Here is a 26555-nt window from a genome sequence, read left to right on the forward strand (position 1 = left end):
TTTTCTCAAAATTGATTTATCAACTTTTATTACTTTTTAGGACTCCGCAGACACCCTGTACTAGAGCAAGACTGGATGATGGCCACTACTAGAGCAAGCTCCTGACTGGATGACGGATGCTACTAGGGCAAGCCCCTGACTAGATGGCGGCCGCTACTAGAGCATGCTTTTGACTGGATGACCACTGCTACTAGAGTAAGCTCTTGACTGGAGCCAAAGTTCAAATTTTTCAACTCACACATTTCAAGTGAATCATGCATTAAGCACATCAAGTGACCAAAACGCTCAATTAGTGGCCAAACACTCAATTTCATTTGCCTCAATTGCGCAAAAAAGTCAGCACAGGATGTCTAATTGCATCTTTGCATTGACTTAACATGTAAATCTGGTGTGAAATAACCATTATACAACAGCCTGTTGGGTATATAATATAATATAATATAATATAATATAATATAATATAATATAATATAATATAATATAATATAATATAATATAATATAATATATAACATAACATAATATGAGTTTTACGTGATTGCCAAGGTGCTGCTGCGTGGTTTACCACAGTGATGTAACTGTCTTATACAAGGATTATTATAACTTTAAATTACATTGCGTCAGATTAAATGATGATAAATTACATGACTTTACATTACATTATAATAAAAACTTTTTTACAGAGCAATACACTAAATACTCCAGTATATCTTAACAACCACATACAGTAGAGACACCTTGACAACCACCAAGAACTTTTATTGCAAGATATACAATTACCTTTTAGTTGGTCATTTTAGTACTTTGGCATTGAAGAGGTTTTTTTTTTAAAGTGACTTCTCAGATTTTTTTTACAAACCTGTCCCAATATTACATAATGTACGTGTCATGATCTTTTACCTGAGTGGGGAAGTGTAAAAGAGACTCTGCGACTCTCTGGAGAAGCGGCAGGCCATGTCCGTTCATCTTGACTGGGTCGTTTTCATCTTCTCCTGCTTCTGTCGGCGTTCCAGCAGAGCCCGTCTGAATCATTTCCCTCACGCAGGGAGGGTTGAGGTCAACGTGAAAGTCTGCCGAGATCTTACAGCCTTTGGACAGATCGAACAACGCCAGGCTGATGAAGAACGGCTCCACCTGTGCACAAACCAAAACTCACAGAATGAAGTCATCCCATCTTTATTTGACATTGCGAATGCAGGGCTAGCACAGCAATAACACAACATGTGATGAAGACGGGGTTTACGATATTAACCTTATTATGTAATGTGGAAGTGTGCCCATTTGTTTTGCAAGAATGGGGGAATTGCCTATAATAAAAGGTAGAAAAACATCAAACTAGTGTGTTTATGACTATACATAAAAAGTAGAAGAATAAGATAAAATATCAATTTGCAACACCAAGCAGCATAACGAGCTGTTTTTAACGTCTAAAAATCAATAAAAGTGAATGAGACAGCAAGTCTCGAGCCAAAACAATCCAATAACTGTGCCCGTTCATTTGTGAAGAATAAGATGAATATGCTCAGGATTAAACAGTTTGTTGCAGACAGATTGACAGATTTAACATTATAATTGGACTTCAGAGAACAGTAGAAAATAAGTTCACAACCCCTTTAAATAGCACAAGGCATATGTACATAACCAGCATATTTCTCTGTAATGTATTTTCACTCCATTGCTATTAGTATTGTCTCTCTAGATCCTGCAAACAAAGTGTGGGAAAGTCCTGAAGTGTTCAGTAGTTTTCCCAACGCCAGCATTCATCACAGCGTTTTGGATGATTCCACTGTCCTCATGCCAAGAATCTCTCATTCATCATCACTTCCAATTATCAACTTTATCGTCCTTCAGTTTAACTGCTGGCGCTCTTTGTGTGTTTGTGGTAGTTTGACGCACCATGTAGAGAAAGCTATACAGTAGTCAACACACATACAGTTGAAGTTAGAACGATTAGCCCCCCGTTTATTTTTTAATTTATTTTTTAAATATTTCCCATATGATGTTTAACAGAGCAAAGAATTTTTCACAGTATGTCTGATAATATTTTTTTTCTTCCGGAGAAAGTCTTATTTGTTTGATTTCGGCCAGAATAAAAGTAGTTTTACATTTTTTAAACACCAATATAAGGTCAAAATTATTAGCCCCTTTAAGCTATATATATATATGGTTTACAGAACAAACTATCATCATACAGTAACTTGCCTAATTACCCTAATCAGCCTAGTTAACCTAATTAACCCAGTTAAGCCTTTAAGTGCCACGTTAAGCTGTATAGAAGTGTCTTGAAAAATATCTAGTCAAACATTATTTACTGTCATCATGGCAAAGATAAAAGAAATCAGTTATTAGAAATTAGTTATTAAAACTATTGTTTAGAAATGTGTTGAAAAAATCTCTCCGTTAAACAAAAATTGGGGAAAAAAATAAACAGGGGGGCTAATAATTCTGACTTCAACTGTATATTTAACTTTTAAAAACATTTTGAATGTAGAGTTTGTAGCTTAGGAATCACGTTTCAGAAAATGCATCCATTTTATTGTGCATGCTCTGTTCAGTACATCAGATAAAAATATATATAAAAATTTGTGCTTGGCAAAGACTAATCGCGTTTAAACGCATCCAAAAAAAAAAGGTTTGTTATATATATATATATATATATATATATATATATATATATATATATATATATATATATATATATATATATATATATATATATATATATATATATATATATATATATATATATATGCGTGTGTATGTTGTATTTTTATTATTTAAAGACAAATACTCAAATGCAGCCATGTATTTGCTTTTTATTTATTTATATTTAGATATAAAATATAGATACATGACACAAATTATATAAATTATTAAATATGTATGCATAAACAAGATTTGCATGGTTTTGCTATAATGTGTGTGTGTGTGCATTAAATATATATAATAAACATATATAATACATGCACATATCTTTTGTGAAAACAAACTTTTATTTTGGATGTGATTAATCACAATTAATTTTTGCACAGCACCAGTAAAAATATTAAAAGGCAACACAATTATTTTTATTTGATTATTATATAGTTTTATACAAATATTATTAATGTAAAGTATTTTAAAATTACATTAGTAGTTGTATTAGTAATAAAAATAATATTAATTTAACTATATATTATGCCTTAAATATTCATTAAATAATATTAATAGTATTATAATAATTATTGTTATTATGTTGTTGTTACTATATACATATTGATGGTAACACTTTATTTTGAAGGTCCATTTGAGTATTGGTAGACTGTCTGCTTAATATCTGTTGTTACTGCTCCTACAACAAACATGACTATAAGAAACTTTGCAAGTACATGTCAACTTACATTAAGCCTAACCCCAACCTAACAGTCTACTTATAATGATCTAATGAGAATTAGTTGCAAAGTAACTTAAATTCAACAAACAGACCATCAAAATAAAGTGTGACCATATTACTAACTATATACATTTATAATCATTATTAAATTAGTCATTTCAACATTTCCTTAAACACAATAATAATTTAAAAAAACAATCATTCAGAAAATAATATGACATCCCCTCTTAAGCATTTCTGATTTGAAATGTCAGATATATCTTTAGGATTTATGAAAGGATTACCTCTTTAAGATTTAAAACTCTTTCTAAATATGAAAAAATGCATTAAAAAAAGTCCTCTATAGACGACAAATAAGAATAGTGAAGTCCTTTGTGTACAACTGAGCTAAAAGGCTTATTTACTTTTTTTTATTATTTATGTTGAAAATGATTCAAAGATATCATATATTACAGTGTACCAGCTAATACTGGTCTTGACTGTGATCACCATTACAGTAGCTTTAGAAATAAATATTGCCATTCCTTGTGTTTAAATGTGTTTACTCACATTGGTCAAGACACCGTCATTCTTCTCACTGACGCATCCTTGCAGATTAAAGGTCAAGTTGTGACAACTGACCATGATTCTTCGGCCAAATCGTTCTTCAAATGGCTTCACGTCAGGCTCGATGCCTGAGAAATCCAATCTCTAAAGGGAAAGAGGGACATTTCATTAACTCATTTTGCATTCCGCTTTCTATTTTTTTTTTTATTTTAAGATTTATTTTTGGGCTTTTTGCAGTATTGAGACAGGAAGCAAAGTTGGAGAGAGAGAGAGAGAGAGAGATAGAGAGGGGGGGGGTAGAGGTAGGGAAATGTCCTCGAGCCAGGATTTGAACTCAGGACGCCCTGACGTGCACCATTTGTCGGCGCGCTACCGACTGCTTTCCGCTTTGTAATGCAGAAGGTGATAATTGGGAGAAATTGACTAACCTGCACCTCAGGATCGAGGGAGAAGATCTTCTGTCGGCCCTCATTCCTGCTCATTTTACTCAGCTGGTCAGTTTCTCTAGCATACTGAAGAGAACAGGACAAAAAAAATGAAGTGATGCACGGAGTTGAGCACAGTGTATAGAGACCTCATTAACAAGAGTTTTGACAGTCTTTTCTATTCCCTTTCTATTTGTGTCCTTCTTGAGAAAATAAAGGATGAGATATAAGGTTTACCTTTTTTAAGAGTTTTTTCCTTTATTGTGATAGGACAGTGGAGATTTATAGACAGGAAAGTATGGGGAGCAGAGATAGGGGAAGGATCAGCAAAGGATCTTGAGCTGGGAATCGAATTCCGGTCGTGAGCACCTTGGTGCCATGATTCAACACACTAACCACTAGGGTATTGGCACCGCTATGATTTAATGTCATTTTGATTAAATAGAAAGTGGTTATATTAAATATATCTCATTAGACAGGCCTCTTCTTTGTTTTCATTTAAAATAGGTCTTAACTTTTTCATTGGCTTTTGACAGCTGATTTTACAGCACCAACTGATTTTAGTTTATATACTTTTTTGGTTAGCTTAGCTATATTTTACCTTATATATTTAAGTATTTTATATACTATTATGCTTGTTTTGTGGTATATTTCTCTACAGCACTTTGGCTCACTTCTGTGTTTTTTGAAATGCTCTATAAATAAAGTTTGACTTGTTCTGACTTAGCTAAAAATACAAAACAAATATTTATTTACATGGCACTAGTCTGAATTAAACAATGCAGCATGATGTTTCCATTCAAAATTTAAAGCGTATTTTGAGATATTACATGAACTTATGCTACAAATATGTTCATTCAACTAAAGAGGATAACTTTTTCTATACCCGAAGATGAGGTGATTAAAGTGGAAACATGCTTATTGAATAAATATCCATATTTGGAAAATATTAAATATATATATATATATATATATATATATATATATATATATATATATATAATTGGATTTTATGATGTTGAACAGATTGTATAACTCATTCTTAAGTATGCAATTATTTTAAAATAAATGCACAGCTAATGTAGTTCCAGGCAGGATGCATTAGGCCCAGATCACACCGAATGAATTTCTTTGCAGTAAGGGGTGCCTATTTAAAATAGTTTTCTTTTGGCAGTGAACATTTTGCATGCTGTTTATGTGTCCCAGGTGACTCTGACTTTTATCAGAGCACTCTGAATGCCTGCAGTTAAAAAAAAATGAATAAAAAGACAACTCCGTGGAAAAAATCTCCCGATGTCATTAATGGCATTAAGACCATTGATACATTGGTTGCCTAGCAACATGAAAAGCACAACAAACATTTTTTTTGTTTGTTTTTCATATCAACAGTGCGCCTTGTGTTTTCAAAAATGACAAGTGTTCAGTGTTATCGGTTAGGTCTTGATGCCCAATTCCGATTTGTTGCTTATATCTGATTTTTTTTGCCTGTCTGTTTACACGTTCTTTTAATTGTGACCCATATCCAATTAATGTGTTTACACTTGCCATACAATTTACGATGTCGCGCATGCATAAAGGCAGGTTCCGGCATCTCACTATCCACGATGTAAGATATCGTCTTGCTTTTAGCTCTGCAAAATATGCAAAGTTTGCCCAACTTTAAAATGATTTTAAGGTGGAGGAGAAGGGTAAGGGCTGCCATGGCATGGTTTATATATGGTGTCCTTCAGCATTCAGAGGAATTTGTGGGTACGAGAGAGATCTCGGGTCTAGTGGGAACAAATTGTGGCGAATAACCACTTTCTTTCTCCATGTTTCCTCTGTTGTTGTTGTTTACTGCATCAGCGTCTCCAAACACACTCTTCCATCTTCGTCATTAAACCGCGGCGAAGTACCACATAGTTGCAAGTTTAATGGCGTACAAAACAGAATGCCTCAATGAATCCGATCTGCCTGTTTACATGATAGTCCCATTGTCACATATATGATTTATTTCAACATATAAAGGAGGCCTGATACCGATCTCTGAATAACCGAATGCATCCTAGAACAGATCCAATCTGTCACATTTGAGGAATTGGGTCATATTAACTGGAAGTGTAAATGGGGCCTTATAGTCATATTTAACTCAGTACCACAGCATACATCTGTCAAAAAAAATCTAAACAAGGCAAAAGTCTTTACATGATATGCTTAAACATTCCAGTGAAGAGAAAACATTGCTTGCTCAGATGTTAGTATCAGTATGTTAGCCTTAAGGACACCTACAGTATAAGCTATTGTGCTTTAAAACAGTGACAGAATTGGCATTTAGAAGATATAAACATCCAAATCTTACAGTTTGTTACTTCCGCCCGAATAGATCAACCCTTTTTTTGACATCAGCTCATACTTCAGGATCTCATCAAATTCTCTGACCAATAAAATGCTCTATAGCAGGGGTGCCCAAACTTTTTCGTATGGGAAAAAAAAACCATGTCATTGAGAGCTGTGGGCCAAAGGTAATTATACCAATATATAGATATAGATATCACATTAAAGTCGCCATGGGTAATTTCGTAATTTATTTAATAATATTTTTTAAAAAATAGAAAAAAAAATTACTTTAAATCGTATTAACTAATGCAGTATAAAAAACAAATACAAATATCATTGAGAGCCCTCCCTCTCTTCTCAGATAGGGGATTTATCTCTTGGATAAAAAACATCACGGTTTTCAATATTGTGATTACACCTTTAAAATATATTCTTACGTCTGGGTAAAAAACTAAAACTTTTCCCTTTGAACACAATATTTTTTATTTTGAAAAACTTTTATAATATTTTGGATCAAGAGACCTGTCAGGCTAGATAATTCAAATGAATCACTGATTTCTGATGTCTTCATTTGTTTCAAAAACACAGATTTCTGTACAATTTTTTATTATTTTTTTTACTGAAGATACTGTTGTCCTAAAGAACAAAAAAAAACATAAAAAAAAACTTAAACATACCTTAGGAAAGGTATGACAGAAAAATTTGACGGTTTTAATACCTTGACTTTTCCAAACAGCACTATACCTTGAAAACATCCCATGATGCCTAGATGGTGGGCCAACTTATGCCCGTGGGCCCTAGTTTGGACATGCCCTACTTAAAAGGCTTCTAATTTGCTTTAAATTTGATGTACTTGAGCTCAACCACTCTCACTGACAGAGCTGTAATAAAACAAAATGCTATTGGCTGTTTTTTTGTTAAAAAGGGGAGGAGCTATATTTCCCACCCGGTTTTCATGTTTCAGTTGAGATTATGTAACACATCGAATATAATAAATTCACATTTCAAACTTCACTTCACGGGACTTTTAAAAACCCATAAACCCAACAAATGTCTTGACAAAGACCTAAACCGTTGTAATTCCAGTATATGCAGAATGACTGACTCATAACTGTTGAATTATTAGAAAATAAATTACACACAAGTTGTAACAGTCACTCTGCTTCCCATCGAGAACGCATCACCACATCAAGTGTATTATTTTTTAATAATTTAATGGCTTATCGTCAAATATTCAGCACCATTAGCAATCTATACACAGACACTTACAAATGCACAAAGAAGCCCTCAAAGCACTCCAGTCAGCATTGTAATGATATGATGTCAAGTACCTTCATCAGCTCAGGATGAAGACTCCGGCCGAAGCTCTCGGTGATGCTCTCTGGTTTCCCCTGACTACTGCTGTCGTCATCTGAGGGAAAGAGACACTTGCTGATCAAAGGGCAAACTCACTCGTTCTGCATGCATAACTGACCACAGGTTTTATTATTATGCAATGCATCAGGCGAATATAGGCTTATCTTAGAAGTGTTGACCGTCATGGTTGACTGGTAATTTTAAGCGGTAAAAGTCTAAATGACATATTAGCTGATTAACGTGTCAGACATATTTAAAAGTCAAATGAGTTTATGCTTAACTTTTGAGTCTATTGGAATAAAAAGTTGCATCAGTGACTACAAACGTGTGCATGTGTGTGTGAAAAACTGTGTTAAATCAGGGGCACTATAGATGGAGCTTTCCAGAAACTCAGCTGCCCTCATTTATTCATGTGCACACACACACTAGAGAGGGTGGGTTGCTTGTGAGGAGGAACATTTTTGATTTATAAACTGGTACCCATGAATAGGATATACTTAGATCACAGGTTTTACCTAATGGATGTTGTAGATAAATGTATTAATTAATACCAAAGGCAAAATATCTGCCTCTTTATTGATGATTGTGGCCTAAATAGTTTAATTAAACTCAGGTTGTAATATTAACATTATCTGTTCAAGTAATATTCAGTTAATATTGTTCTAAAAGATGTGCTCCTTCAACCACCAAAAACATAACACTGTCTAAATATAAGCTATAAAGTATATTTAACTGAAGTGTCTATTATAAAAGTCTCTACTATAATGTTTATAATGTTTGTGAAAATTAAAATCTCAAAATATGAAATAATTTTCCATCGTCATTCAGATATATTTTTTGTTAATGTGAAACGTTTATCCTGTCTTTTTTTTTTTAAATAAAAGTAACCATCATAAATTTCATGTCTTTATATATATTTAATTTGTTTGAGAAATAGGTGGAAAACAACAATTACTACGTATTTTGTTGCAGCACTGTGATATATGCCATCAAATAATTCTTGTTCTAAATGTGGCAAAAATATTTTTTTTATATAAAATTATAAAATAAAACGATATAAACTAAAAAAAAAAAGTAAAAAAAAATTCAATAAATTAACTTAAAATGAAATGCAATGAAAATAAATTAAATTAAATTAAAATAAATAAACTAAATAAACTAACCTAAAATTAAACTACAATTAAATAATAAAAATATAAATATAAATATTTAATGAAACTAAATAAACTAATTAAATTTATTAAATTAAATTAAATTAAAAGTTAAACTAAAAACTATATTAAAATTAAACTAAATTAACTAATTAAATTAAAATTAAATTAACTAAAACGTAAACTAAACAAACAAAAATTAAATGAAAATTAATTTAAATTGAAATAGGGCGACACGATAGCGCAGTAGGTAGTGCTGTCGCCTCACAGCAAGAAGGTCACTGGTTCAAGCCTTGGCTGGGTCAATTGGCGTTTCTGTGTGAAGTTTGCATGTTTGCGTGGGTTTCTTCCGGGTACTCCGGTTTCCCCCACAGTCCAAAGACATGCGGTACAGGTGAATTGGGTAGGCTAAATTGTCCATAGTGTATGAGTGTGTATGGATGTTTCCCAGTGATGGATTGCAGTTGGAAGGGCATCCGCTGCATAAAACATGTGCTGGATAAGTTGGGGGTTCATTCCACTGTAGCGACCTCAGATTAATAAAGGGACTAAGCCGAAAAGAAAATGAATAAATGAATGAATGAATAAATTGAAATAAAACTAAATTAAACTAAATATACTTAAATTTAATTAAAATTAAATTAACTTAAATTTAAACTAAAATAAATAAACTAAATTAAACTAAATTAAAATTAAACTAAATAAACTAAAATTAAAATAAAATTAAACTAAATTGAAATAAAAAAAATTAATTGTAATATAAATAAAAAAAATTTATTGTAATATAAATAAAAAAATGTAAACTGTGTAATGCACTTTCAGACTTTTAACTTTTTTGTCATTTTATTTATTTATTTATCTCTTCTACAGTTGTGATTGCTTAACAGATTTGTTAACAGATACTACTTAGTTGCTTAATTGCACCACCACACACACCAAACTACAGATAAGCCAAAACTAACAGTGTCAGTTCAACTGAAATCTGATTCACACCTATTATTATATTATAAAAACGGAGAAGTTACAAACCGAAAGCCTGTTATTAAAAACATAATTTTGTTTCCTCATGACCAGCATATGGAAGGTTTTGAAAACAAAGGCCAAAGTTTACACCACAGACAGTCAGGGAGTTGTTTATCAGGCCAAAGCTCCTCAATGTGAATAAAGCCTCCCTGGTATTTCAATCCTTTGTCATCACAAAGAGAAAATATTGACTCTGAGCCCAGAAGATTGCATCTCTTATAATGCAACAGCGCTGTGCTATTTCTATAATTCAGTGGGTCATATTTATATACAGCCAAAGGTTTAATAGGTTAAAAAAACTACAAATTAATCTGCTTTAAATATGATGTTTGAAATGAGCAGAATGGGAACTAAGCTTTTTTTAGGAAGTAACAAAGAGCAGGGGTTTCCAATGTTGCTTATTATTTGGATATGTGGTGGATATTTGGACATTTTTATTATGAAGAAAGTGGTATGTGTAGCCAGACCAAAGCAAAACAATGAAAAGCCAATTCACCAGGTTTTTTTTTTTTTTAGAGTGACCTCATTTTGATGATGACGCAAGAGTCACTACATCCCTAAAGTGATGTTGGTGATCTCATGATGGATAGCATAACCCTCATAATGCATTTATTTGCATATTGTTTTCACATTCCAGGTTCATTTGGATCTGAATTATTGTTTTGTGAAGCATCCGTCATGATCAGAAGCTTCTCATTAAAGAATGAACGTGAAAATAGTTTTAAATCCTACCAGGATTTACCATTTTATTTAGATATTTACATTTTATTTGCACATTTTTATTTATAAAAAAATTCTTGAAACGTCAAATTCTTCATAAACCACAACAATTATACAATACAATATATATATGTTTTTGCTAAGGAGAAATCTTATTTGAATATATCAATGTATCATATAATGATGTATGAAATTTGCAATAACAATCTGAGAATTTGAATTATTAAATCAACAGGAATGAACTGAATTTAAATGAAACTCCATTTATTATCCAGAATTTTTCAAATACAGACTAAATTTATAAAACAACTATTTATTAACAGCATGACAAAACAGCAGACAGTATTACCCTGTATTCAAACAAACACAGTGGATTTATGAACTTTCCGTGTCTGATTCAATACGTATGAATCAGATCAGTGTTTAATGCAGCAACACTTTATTAGTTAACAGTTAGATTTTCAGATTTAGCATCGACATTCGAAGTCTTAAAGAGTATTAGACATGGAACAAATGCTAAGAATGAAATATGACTATATTTGATAGTATTATTTTAACTTTTTTGTCACTTAATAGTCGTTCATTTTATCCAAAATGACCTGAATGCAAAACCATAACTTAAAAAATAGTTTAAAATAAATTTTAAAAAAAGATTACTTGTATTTTGATGTTCTTAAAGGGATAGCTCACTCAACACTGAATAGTCTGTCATTTACCACAAACCTGTTCAGGTTTCTTTTTTCTGTTGAACACAGGAAAATATTTTGAAAAGAGCCCAAAATTGGTAACCATTGACTTGCATAGTGTATTTGTTTCCTCTATGGAAGTCATTGGTTAACGGTTTTAGGCATTTTAGGTGTTAGGCGTTCACTTTAGGGTAAATTGTACTTTTAAACACTTCATTTTTACTGAACAAAATTTGAGTCACCTAATTAAAACAAAAGTGAAAATTCTGTCATTTACCACAAACCTGTTTGAGTTACTTTCTTTTTGTTGAACAGAAAAGAAGATATTTTGAAAAACAAAAACTATTAACTTCCATTGTGTATTTGTTTTTCCTATAAAAGTCAATGGTTACCAGTTTCAACCTTTCTTTAAAATATCTTCAATTCTGATCAAAAATAGTGAGCAAACAGAGAGTACATTTCACTTTAGGGTGAATTATACTATTAAAACACTTTATTCTTACTTCACAAAATTTTAGTCGCTTAATAAAAACAAATATGAAAATTCTGTCATTTACCTCAAACCTGTTTGAGTTACTTTCATCTGTTTAAACACAAACGAAGATATTTTCAAAAAACGTTGAAAACTTTATCTGGTAACCATTGACTTCCATAATGTATTTGTATTTCCTATGAAAGTCAATGATTACCAGTCACAAACTTCTTCAAAACATCTTTGTTTATGTTCAACAAACTCATAAGGGTTTGGAACCACTTAAGGCGGAGTAAATAGTGAGTAAATTTCACTTTAGGGTGGATTATACCTTTACAACACTTCATTTTTACTTAACAAAATTTTTGTCAATTAATAAAACAAAAGTGAAAATTCTGTCATTTACCACAAACCTGTTTGAGTTTCTTTCTTTTGTTGAAGAGAAAAGAAGATATTTTGAAAAACAAGTTCACAACTGGTAACCATTGACTTCCATAGTGTATTTATTTTTCCTACAGAGATTAATGGTTATCAGTTTTAAGCTTTCTTCACAACATTTACTTTTCTGTTCAACAAACTCGTAAAGGATTGGAACCACTTTAGGCTGAGTGAATAGAGAGCAAATTTCATTTTAGGGTAAATTAAACCTTTAAAACACTTCATTTTTTTCTTCACAAATGTTTTTGTTACTTAATAAAAACAAAAGAGAAAAATCTGTCATCTACCACAAACCTGTTTGAGGTTCTTTTTTTGTTGTTGTTGAACACAAAAGAAGATAGTTTTAAAAAGTTACCCATTTACCATTGACTTCCATAGTGCATTTATTTCTCCTCTTCTATACAAGTCAATGGGTACCTGTTTTATTGTTTCTTCAAAACATCTTTATTTGTGTTCATTCATTCATTTTCTTTTCGGTTTGGCCGCTTTATTAATCGGGTCGCCACAGCGGAATAAACCACCAACTTATCCAGCATGTTTGATGCAGAGGATGCACTTCCAGTTGCAATCCATCACCGGGAAACATCCATACAGACTCATTTAAACACATACACTAGCTTCCAGGTCAAAACGGACACAAATGCATTTTAAGAGTTAATGTTCTGTCCTTATTCATCCACACTAATGTCATTTCCGAACCAGTATATATTGTTATACCATGGTCAAACACAACATGCGATACATGATCATGTGTGCTCATGTTTTCAGTGTGTGTGTGTGCATTATTTACCCAGAGACCCTTCAGACGTTTCTGAGCCATTCCTCCGGTCCTCCATTGTGCTGAGTAAGGCCTGTTTTATCGTGTTCACCCAGTCCTCCATCTCAGCCTCGCTGTCGGCCGCCAGATAGTGACTGTAGCGCTCCTGCATCTTCAGCTCGAAGCCATTGCGCCGCATTTTAGGGCACTGCAGGAAAAGTACTGTGTCAGCCGATGGAGGAATTTAACATGGCGACTTTAAGAGTGGTTTGTGGTTGTAATAATAATGGGTGTTCAGTAAGAAACACTCCTCTGGTTGTGTAACTGATATTACACCCCAGCCTAAGGCCTGCTTTAATGATGTTGTAGAACTTCCTGAGAAATGCATTAAGCCAGATATTTACAAGATAAGCGGGACTGCAACAACCGTATAAGAATGCAAAAAAGTGTGTACCGGAACTACATCTATACAGGAATCCAGATAGATTGAGCCTTTTGATTCTTTGTAGTTCTTCTCATCTTTGTATGAATTTAGTATGTAGGAGCCATCAGGGAGCTGAGACAGGTAGAAATATCTCCTCTTGAACACCTGTGGAGAAAACAAAACGGAAGGTAGAGATAGGGGTACTGTCTATTATTAATAGATCATTTACATCAATATTATTCATTCATTCATTTTTATTCGGCTTAGTCTCTGATTTATCAGGGGTTGCCACAGCGGATTGAACCGTCAACTACTCTATGTTTTTACACAGCGGATGCCCTTCCAGCTGCAATCCAGCAGCGTGCTGGGAAACATAAATCAATTTTAAGTAAAGAATATCTTACAAGAAGACATTTTGTAAATATATCAAGATGTAATGTTTTAATAGGGCATCCCGGTGGCGCAATGGGTACTGGGTAGCACGATTGCCTCACAGCAAGAAGGTCGCTGGTTCGAGCCTCAGCTGGGTCAGTTGGCATTTCTGTGTGGAGTATAAATGTTCTCCCCGTGTTGGCATGGGTTTCCTCTGGGGTAAACTAAATTTTCTGTATTGTATGTGTGTGAATTAGTGTGTATGGATGTTTCCCAGTGATGGGTTGCAGCTGGAAGGGCATCCGCTGAGTAAAACTTATTCTGGATCAGTTGGCGGTTCAATCCGCTGTGGTGAACCCAGATTAATAAAGGGACTAAGCCAAAAAGAAAATGAATGAATGAATGAATGTTTACTAATGTGCATTGCAAATAACTTTAAACTTAATTTTTTAAACAATTAAAGTTTTTCTCAATATTTAGATTTTTTTGAACCCCCAGACTTTCAAATATTGGTGTTTTGGCCAAATTTTGTCTCTCTCAATTTCAAATCTAAACAAATGACACTTGTGATTGGTTTTGTGGTCCATTGGTTTTTCTTTGATAGAGCATTAAAGTAGACTGGAACAAATTCTTCAAATGTGACAACCATGTGTTTTGAGGGTCAAAACACAAACACAGGCTAAAATTTTTAATACACATGTTTCTTAATAATACAATGATGCCTGCGTATAAATACTTTAAAATGCTACATTTGGAGGCACCATTCCAAGGCATGATGGCAAGTCCGAATCTAAATTCTTCTTCACTTTCTGTCTCAAGAGGTACCTTCTTCTGATCAAATTGAAAAGAAGCATAGATGATATCCCACAATCTTGTGCGTACAAAAAAAAACTAAAAAAAAAAAAAAAAAAGGTGCGGTGTCCTGAAGTAGTGCTTGGGTGTCAATTTGTGTGCCAATGTTTGTGTTTGACCAATTTGCCTCATTTGATGGCATTTCTGGTAAGAATTTTGTATTGTAGTTACTTATCACTAGGGCCAGACAGATTCTGAGCACATTTTTTGCCATTTCTGCTGAAAATTTTGTAAAAAAAATCTGCAGATTTATGTGGAATTATTTTGTAAACATCATAACTAAATTAACATCATAACATCATAACATCATAACTATGAAATTTTAAAAAAATACCTTTTTAACTTTTATTTAATGTTTACAATGCAAATCTAATTAGATCCAATTATTTGGCAAACAAAGCAAGTCTCTTAAACAATCTATCTACTAAACAACTTTACAAGACGTACTTTACAAACTGTATTGTAAATAAATCATATGGCCATTTTCATATTAGCCAATAAAGTTTTATTTAAAAACTGAATAAATCCACATTTAAGTAAATAAATAGACTCAATTCAATGATGGGCTAAAAATCTGCAGATTTCTGTGTGCGCAGATTCCGTGTGGGCCTACTTATCTCCAAAGCTCTTTCTATTTTGTTGTACATAATAAAAATTGCTGCCTCCAAAGTCACCACCTGATAGGGCAGAGAGGCAACATGTGAGCCGCCTAAGCTTTCAGACACTGCCAATGTCTTTATTACTGACCAAGGACCAAGTCCAAGTTGAAAATCTTCCTTACAATTCAACTGAGGAAAAAAAATAAGCCACAGATGTACTGAATGGTACAGAATTTTTTTAGGGCCTTAAAACGTTTATCTGAACATTAGAGCATGTAATTACTGAGAGAAGAAAAAAACTTTTAGGGTTTTCCGACCATGGGTTGACAAATTGCACAGATGAGCAGATGTTCACAATATTAAGTAACAATGACTGCTGTCCCTGTGTCTTTTAACACGTATGTGTTTTTTTTCAGTGTTGTATATTTTGCTGATATACAGTATGTACTTGCATTATGCCAAATGTTTTGAAAAATGTTAAAATCTAGAGAAAATTGTAAAATTTAACTGACACACTATTCAAACATTTGCATAGTAGAAAACATGGAATGCGCATGAAAAGCGCAATATAAAGCACAATGGATGTCCTAACACAGCTTCTGAACATCTGTAAACAAAAACTTGCAGTGTTTGCACCACCTTATGGCCCGTTTCCACTGAGTGGTATGGTACGGTACCGTTCAGTGCGCTTTTATGCCCGTTTTCTCTGTCAAAAGATACCCATAAGCAAACCGTACTGTACCACTATTTGGGTAACCTTTGGGAAGACATTAGACTGCAATAATATACAAGCCATAGTCAATCCGAGCTCAAACAAACCTTGTCGGTGTCTTGATAAACAGCCACAAAGTCAAAATGAAGAGCAGAATCTACCCTGTGCACCATAGTTGTTTACAAGGTCGTCTAAATCGCGAGTGGTTTCTCTTTCTCGTGTTCGTTTGCCAGGCACCTATATTTAAAATAACAAACTTCTTGAGCTCATATTAATAATATGCGGGGGTTATTGCAGTGCCTCTGACATTCTTTCAGGAATGGACAAATGCAAGAGTGAATTGCGAAAAAACAAAGGAGAAGCCCGACAAAACAAAGGAGGTAGACTTAAACTTTCTCTCTATACTATTTCACCATTGGTACCCCTTTGGCAATGGAAATGCAAGACTGATAAAGGTGACCCATACCTTACCATTCTGTACTGTACTGTACTGTACTGTACCACTCAGTGTAAATGGGCATTTAGAGTTCTTCAGATTGCTTTACTGCTTTGAAACTGACAGTAATGAACAGCATTGCGTGGTAAAGTTAACTTGAAACGGCATCTAAAAAAACTCACGTGAGTGGCACTTCAAAAATTGCAAAACACAAGCTTAATGGTCACACACATCTGTCAAGCACGTGTTTATATTGTAAAACAATGAACGAATAGTTCATTGGAAAGGAAAAACACACTCTGTGTGTCCGCCTCTTATAACAGAACATTGAAAGGTATTTAATATGATCAAACAGCGCTGCTTCATCTAAACAATCATGAGTGGAAGAACTGGTAGTGGTGGACTGTAGCATGATAAAAGCTCTGCTGCTTTCCTGCTGAGTTCAACTCATCTCTCAGCTTGACAGCTTTCAGCTTTACTCGTTTAGAATATTTAGAGCAATACATTTAGAATATTTCAGCTCATCCTTGAACATGATTTCTGCAGGAGTCCTGTAGGATGCAATATAGACCACAACTCCCATAACTCCACACTCAGTCACAGTCAAACTACGCCTTTGTTTATGTGAATATGCGCTCTCCAGCAGCAAAAAAGACATACTGCTCCTTTAAATACTGTGTCTGTGATTCCACTAACCTTCATGGAAACAGACAAAGAACTGTTGATGTTGGCCTTCTGCAGCCAGCCCTGCTTCATCACACCTCCTCTCTGAGAGCAGAGAGATGACGAATCCTGAAACACACACACACACACACACACACAGGGGGAACAAATTAAGTAAATAAACAAGACTCAGATCAATGCAACTCTATGAGTGCTATCTCTCCGTCTTCAAGATCCAGTGCTTTGACATAAACATAAACAAACACTGATGTAAAAGCACAACTGATCCTCTGTATAGTAACTTAATGTCACACGCACATTAAAGTGACATTGTGATAAAGAGCTGCAAAGTTACATAGCTCATCGTCTTACACAAACAGTATTTATTCCACCAGTATATAACAGAGAACAGACCATGAATCAATCAAAGCTCACAAAGGCTATGTAGTAACTTTAATCCAGCACAATTTTGCCTGAATACATACTGTACTCCGGAAAAGAATGCAAGGCTGATGTTTACTGATTGCAAAGATGTGTTGATTGATCTGGCTGGTCATTCGCATAGTCCCAATCTGACTCTACAGTATATTGAACTGATTTAGTGCAAAAAAAAGTATTGTTTCTGGCCTTTATGCAGAGTTATATGGATTATAGTGTGGAGTATACAGTGATAGAGTGTGAGAGAGACCTTTGCACACTTATCTTGATATGTCTGAGAAAATCAAAATAAGCACTTTAGCTCTCATAACATAGTAAACATAGTGGGCTCTATTTTGACGGTCCATGCGCAGAGCGCAAAACGCAGGGTGCAAACGCTTTCAGGGTGTGTCAGGACGCGTTTTTGCTAATTTAAGGACGGGAAATCTGCCTTGCGTCACGGCGCATATTCTAAAAGGGTTGAATTTATTTTCTTAATGAGTTATAGGTGTGTTTTGAGAATAAACCAATTAGAATTTAATCTCCCATTCCCTTTAAGAGTCAGCTGCGTCGCGCCAAGAGTCTAAGTCTAAGTGGAAAAAATTAGCATTTCACAAGCAAACAGTTAACAGTTTTTTTTTAAAGAAAACTGTTTAACAGAGCATCTACTGCGTGAGAATGAGAGATAATGGAACTACTTTCACTTTCGCTCTAGGATAGGGAAACCTTTACGCACAGACATCAATTAGTCTACAAATAAATACCTTTGTTTGTTAAGCGCAAATATTCGTTTCAAAACTATTTCTAAATTCAGTTCTAATTTCCAGCAAACGAATAAATGAACAATAATAACAAAATAAGCTCAAAAACCTGGATTATATCCTAAAACACATGCGGTGCCCCATATGGTCTAAAACCTGACAGGTGGACAAATCTAAGCTTGTTTTTAATATAACAAATATAAATATGGATATAATAAATAATACTGCTAATAATAATAACATTATACAAAAGCAAATTGTTATGAATGAACTAAAAAAAGCCTCCCGAGATGAAAAAGACATAAAAGCAGTGGTTTTTCATATTTATGTAGGCTAGAAAATAATATGTTTTGTAATATTTTAATCCTTTATATTTATATCCTATATCTATTCTTATTATATCCTATATATATCCTTAATATTTAAATTTTTTCATATGTAAAGATATTTGCCCATCGCTCTCTTGTGCGTATTAAGCAGTGCGTAAGCGAGGAGTTCTGCGCCGGAGTTTAGACTGGGTTAGTTTTGGTCTAATGAAAAATCTATTATAGATTCTCAAAATAGCAACGCGCCAGCGGTCCGCCTCAGAACGCCTTCCTTTTTAGACCAGAACGCCTATGGGCGCAAAAATGAGCGCTAATGCATTTGCTATTTAAACAGCGTAGCGCAACGCCTCAAAACGACTCTTATGCCAAGCTGAAACTACCAAAAGACTACTGCGCCACGCCTTGCGCCACACTGCGCCAGGTGTATGATAGGGCCCAGTAAGTGTGTTATACGCACACCCTATAATTAGTTGTTTTACTCTATAGAACTAGAAACTAGAAGCTAGAAACCTTTTTGCACAGGCTTATCTAAAGAGTTAGTGGTGCCAACTGATGACCAACAGTAAAAATTATTCATTTGACCTCTTCCCAACATTGGAAATCACCAACATTCACGATTATATGCTGTCAGGGCTTTGCAATCAAAAAATGTCATTATAACGGATGTGGGGCAAAAACAGCTACTAACATAACAAAAGGGTAGTCAACTTGAACAATAGACAAGTTGCTAAAAAAAAGCATATAAAGTAAAAAAAAACATGTTGTTCAGTTATTTTTATTTGTATTTTCTCTTTTTACTTTAGAAATTTAATAAAGAGCCATACATCTCTCATTTAGATAAATATTTTCTATAGGAAGCTTCACAATATAATATTTGTGCATTTACATTACAGCCAAATCTGGAGTTAATTAACAAAATAACTTATGATAACAGTCCACAATTAGTACACCCAAATGTATATATTACAGAAAAATATTAAAAGAAAAAGAAGAGGAGCAAAATTCAAGAGAAACTAGAAAAATATTCTAGTTTGCATTTTATTCCCAATATTTTGCATAAATTTAAATGTATTATCTTTCTATTTATATTTTCTGACTTTTAGTAGTCATGTCAAAGCAGTAAGTAAATCAGCATACTATTATCTCAAAAACATTGCAAGAATCAGATGCTTTGTTTTCTAGTGAAGACTTAGAGAAACTTGTTCATGCTTTTATCAGCAGCAGGGTGGATTACTGTAATGGACTCCTCACTGGTCTTCCTAAAAAGACAGTCAGATAGTTGCAACTTATCCAGAATGCTGGGCCAAGACTCTGACCAGAACCAGAAAATCAGAGCACATCTACCTGTCCTCAGGTCTTTACACTGGCTCCCAGTTACATTCAGAATAGATTTTAAAGTGGTATTACTTATGAACTAGATCACACTATTATGTCTTTATTTTTTTCATTATTTTATAACATGTTTAACACATTTTAATCCTTTTTTATATTTTTAATCAATTTAATTTTTTGTTGTTTTGTACATTTTCTTGTCTCTTTTATTCTTGTTTATGTAAAGCACTTTGAATTACAATTTTGTAAGAAATGTGCTTTATAAATAAACTTGCCTTGCCTCTATTTTTATATTTGTTCAGTGACTAAATATTATTTTAATAAATATAACTGTTTAATAAATCGGTTTTGTTTAAATGCACCAAAATATATAACCTGAGAAATGGCTAAAAGTATTTATTTTCAAAATTGGGTGTACTCGTTTAAGTTAACCACTGTATGTTTTTTTGTAATCTAGTACTACTAAAAAAACTAAATAATGACCTTTTAAAATAGCATGATATGGCATCTTTAACAATACAATAACCATGCACTCACAAACACAACTTACAGATGCTTGAAAACAAATAGTACATATAACACTAATATGAATGTGTTCCTGAAAGGCATAATGAGGTGGGATTTTTTACTTAAAGCAGCTATAAATGCATGTGCTTGAGTGTGTGTGTGTGTGTGTGTGTGTGTGTGTGTGTGTGTGTGTGTGTGTGTGTGTGTGTGTGTGTGTGTGTGTGTGTGTGTGTGTGTGTGTGCGCATATGGAGCTAATTTAATAGAAGTGGCCTGCTGTCCTTTATGAATGTGCTTTCCTCTAGCTCTCCACTGTAATATAATTGCACAAATGCCCTTCCCATTCCTTCCCTCCCTCTCTTTCTCTATCGCTCTGCTCCTAACAGCCCCTACGAGACTGATCAATTGCCTGCACCCTGTTCTCCCTTTTGAGTCACTCAGTTAATTGATTAAATTAAATGGCCACGACAGAGAGAAACATGATATATGTACATATACTAGCAAATACAGTTCAAAAGTTTGGGGTCAGGAGGTTTTTCGAAAGAAGTCTATTATGCTAAACAAAAAATACAGCTATTATTACAATTTAGAATAATTTTACTGCTAATATATTTAGATAATATAATTTGTATGATGACTAAGCTCAATTTTTAGATGCCATAATCCTTGTAGAAATAAGCTGAATATGCTACGAGTGTTTTTTTTGTGATTCTGATTCTTTTTCTATTCTGATTTTTCTCGGGATCCTTTGACAAACATAAATCTCAAAAAGAACAGAAGTTATATGATTTACATGTATATAAAAAACTAAACAAACTGGCCATAAACCTTGAATAATGAAGATCTCCATGAGATACATTGGGGAAAATAAGTATTGGACACGACATGATTTTTCCAGATAACGATATTTGTAAAAGATTTGTTTACATGGGATTAAACCAGATTTTGGTAAAAACCCAAACAATACAAACATGATAATAAAACAAAACAAATCTGAAAATTAGTTATGTGTAATAATAATGAAATGACACAAGGAGAAAGTACTAAACTATTGAAAAAGAATCAGTACTTTAATACTTTACAGCTTAAGGACACCTTTCATATGGAGAATGAAGTCACATGCATTGCTCAGGTGTGATTTTCTTTTCCCACAGACTTCAACAGTGTAAAAATCTTGATGGTTCTGTGGGTTTCACTATCAATTCTGATCTTTATTTTGTATTCTCTATTGGATTAAAGTCAGGTGATTGGCTGGGCCATTCTACAGCTTGATTTTCTTTAAGCATTTGAGAGTTTCCTTGGCTGTGTTCGAGATCATTATCTTGCTAAAATGTGCTAAAACCCTGATTTCATCTTCATCCCCCTGACAAATGTAGATGTTGGGACTGAAGCAGCTAATATTCATTTACAATGACGAAGGGCAGAGGGTTGCTGTAGAACTACTGAGAGATTTCAGCTGCTGTCTGGGTTTTCACTGCCTTTCTACGCCTCCCTTGCTTCTTGTGTTCAATACTTTTTCTTTGCGTCATTGTATTTTATTACGCATAACTTTATTTGTAATCTAATAAGATTTGTTATCTTTGTATACATGGATTACTTTGGTTGTTACAAACATCAAGGGAAAGCTTCAAGTCAATGGCACTTTTAGAAATATGCTTTCTGAGGAAAAAGGTGAGGTGTTCAATACTTTGATAATACTTAGTGTTTTTCCCACTGTATATATAAATACTAGGATTGAGAAATTGTTAATTAATAAAAAGATTAATAAAAAAATTATGTGAACAGACTCCAAACTTTGAAATATGAGATGTAAAATACTGATTACTAATTAATTATTAATTTCAGTCATAAATTTGGTTATATTCCACAACAATCAATACAAGTTGGAAACTACAAATAAGTAAATATATTTACATTATACTCATATTATAATATATTATATATATTCCTCATTTAACGCACTTATTATTGTGCATATTTTAGCGTCATCAATCTTAGCCTCCCATTAGCCCAAGATTCCTTTAACTGTAGTGTTTAGACAGCTCGGTTAATTTACAGAAGGAAACCGGCCAGACTCTCAGTGTCCAAGCATGCACAGATTGAAACCCACACAGGCAAAGACATTCAGAGGGTGGAGAAGCAATCCTTAGGCCTTTTAACCACCAGTTTTTACGTCTAAATTTATCAAGATCTGCCGGACGCTTCACTGTGCGTCTATTAATAGATCACGAGGGTAGGGTTTCATGTAATTGGCCTCTCTCTGCTGACCGTCTGCCATTCATCTCTACATCGGATTATGACCTCACTGAAGCCTCATAACATTTACAGCATCGTCAGGGTTGGAGAATATTGCATATATTGTCAATAAGAGTTATTACACAACGAGTCGACGCTTAAAGGAAGACTCCACTTTGTGTCTTTAAAGGATTAAGGCAGTTCTAAAGGCAAAAGGGGGTCCAACTCGGTACTAGTAAGGTGTACCTAATAAAGTGGCCAGTGAGTGTATGTTGCTCTACATAGGCTGCAGCATGCAATGATATTACACAGTGGCTGAGAATATTTTTGATTCATTTTTCACAAATGTCTGCACAGCTGCAAGATTTTTAGGTGTTGTGTAATATCATAGCGCCTGCTGCAGCCATGGCACAGCAGCAAAATTGCTTGATTATTACGCCAGAATGAGTATATAGTTCCTAGCTGTATCAGCCTAGAAAATACTAAACTTTCATTTCCCATCGGTCTTAGTACACAAAGTAACTAGTCAAGATTAAAATACGAAAATTATCGGGACTCCTTTTTATTATTATTTTTAAAGATGCTAATAGGCTAATCCAATTTACTGATCTACGCTAAGCTAAAAGTGCTTCTGCCAGACCCATAGATTGGCTGAATGGCTTTAATAAAAACAGTGAAACTGTTGATAACACTTTAATTTAGTTCACAATTCACGGTATTAACAAACCATTTAATAACACTACTAACTTATTTAATGGCTTATTAGCTGTTTATTAATAGTTAGTACAGTAGACAATGGGCTTATGTATTAGGTATAATTAGGGATGCAGAATCCTACTTTAGAACTACTAATAAACAGTTAATATCTTAATAATAAGCAGGTAATAAGCCAGTAGTTAATAGCATTAATTGTGACCTAAATTAAAGTGTTACTAAACTGTTTAACGGCAGGGGCTTTGTAAATGGAGTCTATTTAAAATAAGCTTAGCGTTACTTTAAGGCCTCATGTGGATGTGAGGGCTGAAATTGGAAATTAACACTTTCTTAGATGTTAGATTGAGTATTCAGAAGCAACAGCAAACATTTCTTGTAAAAACACAATACAGGGTTAATGTGTGAGTTTATAAAAGCAACTAACAGAGAACCACATAAATCCAAAATAAGTCTGATTTGTAATTTTGTAATTGGACATGGTGTCATTTTGATATGAGATTTAAGTCGTCTGACATTTGTAGGGCAACCTATAAAGCTGCTTCACCATTGGTTCCCTCTAAAACTAAAAGTGTTTTTAGAAGTGTTTTTAGAACAGTGACATTTGATTTATGATTTAAATAAGGTCTGTGGTCATCATTACTTGAAATTCCTTTGCTTTTTTGTGCAACAAGACAAATTGCACACAGTAGAAGAGTTTTTGTTTTGTGTCAAAATGTAAAAGTTGCTAATCAAGTATTGTTATAAACTTGAATGTTTTTAGTGTTCAGTTGTTGTTTAAAAATTGAAATATTGTAGCCATTTTTTGTTCTGCAGATAATTCAAATGAAAACTGATTAAATAAAAATTAAGTCAAACTTCGAAGCCTGTAAAAGACGGTAAAATGTAAAATAACATTTTAGGAGCTATCAAAATAATGACATTATTTCAATTTTAGCCACCCCAATATTCAATAAAATACTGTTTATGTTCCTCTGAAAACAAGGAATCCCAAGTTCAGGATGAAAAAGGCTATATTTGGATTTTTAAAAAAAGTTGTCCAACACTTCTTGCATCTATTCCATTGTATTAAAACCTATTATTTATGATATGACTTTTTTTAAAGTTCTCAATTTTTACCATATTAAAATAAACAAAGGATTTTTTTTTTTTTTAATGAGGCAACAAATTTATCGTTTTATTCTGCACATAAATAGGATAATTTACTAAAAAAGAAAGTCCATCTTTAAGGTCTGGCATGTAAAACTATTTTAGCAGCTATACTAACAATAGAAAATGATTAATTTTTTAATAATTTTAGCCAACCCAGTGTTCTATACATTTCTTTTTATGTTGTACTGAAATAAAGAAATCCATTTAGGCTTGGGATGACAAACAGGGCACATTTGATGTTGTGTGTGTATGTGTGTATGCAACGACACAATTTGCTCACAATATGCATGCCAAACATGAATTTTGAAAATGTCATTTGCTTTCATAATATTTCATTATATAAAACTTAATAAATTGCGCTATATTTTTAAGTATTCCGTGTTTCTTAGAAAAAAATTAAACAAAAAGCTTTTTTAAAAATGAGGTAACCAATTTATCATTAGCATCTGTACATAAATAAAAAGTGAAACGGACAGAGGACATGTAAAAATAAGGCTCAGTTTTCCACCATCACACATCTCTTACCTCCTCCCCCTCATCCACCTCAAACACTTGGCTGGGAAGCTTTTCCGTCTTCATCCCTTTACTGCAAGACAGAAAAAGTAGCTTACGCCAAACTTTGGAAATAGCACTGCAAAAGCTTTGAGAGAAAAAAAGCAAAGTTTGGCATACCAGGGCAGCATCCGGAAATCTCCCGAATAGGCTTCGTAATTATAGTTGATGACATGCCAGTTGGTGTTGTACATCTTAATACACTGCCAAAGAGCATGAGTGTTGCTCAGTTACTCAATCACATGGGCAGAGATAAATATGAAAAACAGGAAAATGTGACCTCATATTTTTTAGACTGGAGCTGCAGAATTTTGCTTTTGCTTTGGTGTTTGGAAGTGAGAAATTTTGCACTGTATTTACCTCTTTGGCGAACAGGCTTTTAGCTTCGTTCTCAGCATTTTGAGGAACTGAAGGATTGATGGTTCTCCTGTGACGATCAATGTGTGCCTCCTATGGATTATATAAACAGATAGACAGATGCATGAAAAAGATAGACAGATAGATAGACAGATGGATAGACAGACAGACAGATATATATAAATAAATAAATAGACAGACAGATAGATAAAGAGATGTTATATCTGTCTGTCTTTATCTGTCCTATCTGTCTGTCATTTTATTAGTCTATCTAATTCTACTAGTAATTCTATTTTTATGTTTGTATGTATGTCTGTCTATCTATTTATATGTCTTTGTCTGTCTTTCTGTTTAACTATAAATGTCTGTCAGATAGATAGATAGATAGACAGACAGAGAGACACAGATAGAAAAAGAGACAGACAGACATAAACAGTCAAACAGACAGACAAGCATATAAATAGACAGACAACAGATAGACAGACATATAAATAGACAGACAGGCAGACCAGCATAAAAACAGACAGACCGGCATGTAAATATATAGAGAGACGGACGGACGGACGGATGGACAACAGATGGATACACAGACAGACATATAAACAGACATATAATGGACAGATATACAGACATACATAATTAGATAGACAGAGACAGACAGACAGACAGAAATATATAGATAGACAAAGAGAAAGACATATAGACATACAGATATAGATAGACAGACAGACATATAAATACACATACAGACAGACTTGCAGACCGACATATAAATATATAGCGAAACAGACAGACGGATGGATGGATGAACCGAAGGACAGACAGACGAACAAACGGATGGACAGACAGACGGATGGACAGACAGACAGACCAACATATTTATATA

At 33.6% G+C, this 26555-nt stretch overlaps 1 protein-coding gene across 5 annotated transcripts in view; it reads right to left on the reverse strand.

The window, feature by feature from the left end:
- Window positions 1-26555, reverse strand: part of dock11 (dedicator of cytokinesis 11) — a 152593-nt gene that overhangs the window by 108064 nt on the left and 17974 nt on the right. For 4 of the 5 annotated variants that reach the window (XR_012382568.1, XR_012382567.1, XM_073907182.1 and 1 more), the window contains exons 3-12: window positions 25673-25762; window positions 25433-25515; window positions 25286-25346; window positions 17354-17449; window positions 13717-13851; window positions 13296-13470; window positions 7991-8070; window positions 4347-4430; window positions 3922-4062; window positions 900-1133 (exon numbers count right to left, since the gene is read on the reverse strand). Coding sequence is in view for 3 of the 5 variants with exons in the window: in XM_073907182.1 (XP_073763283.1) it covers window positions 900-1133; window positions 3922-4062; window positions 4347-4430; window positions 7991-8070; window positions 13296-13470; window positions 13717-13851; window positions 17354-17449; window positions 25286-25346; window positions 25433-25515; window positions 25673-25762 (1179 nt within the window). In the remaining 2 variants the exon portion in view is untranslated. Of the gene's footprint in view, window positions 1-899; window positions 1134-3921; window positions 4063-4346; window positions 4431-7990; window positions 8071-13295; window positions 13471-13716; window positions 13852-17353; window positions 17450-25276; window positions 25347-25432; window positions 25516-25672; window positions 25763-26555 lie in introns of all 5 variants that reach the window. The other variant, NM_001202493.1, reaches the window with a different exon arrangement.

This window comes from Danio rerio, chromosome 7 (genome assembly GCF_049306965.1).
Source record: "Danio rerio strain Tuebingen ecotype United States chromosome 7, GRCz12tu, whole genome shotgun sequence".
Taxonomy (NCBI): domain Eukaryota; kingdom Metazoa; phylum Chordata; class Actinopteri; order Cypriniformes; family Danionidae; genus Danio; species Danio rerio.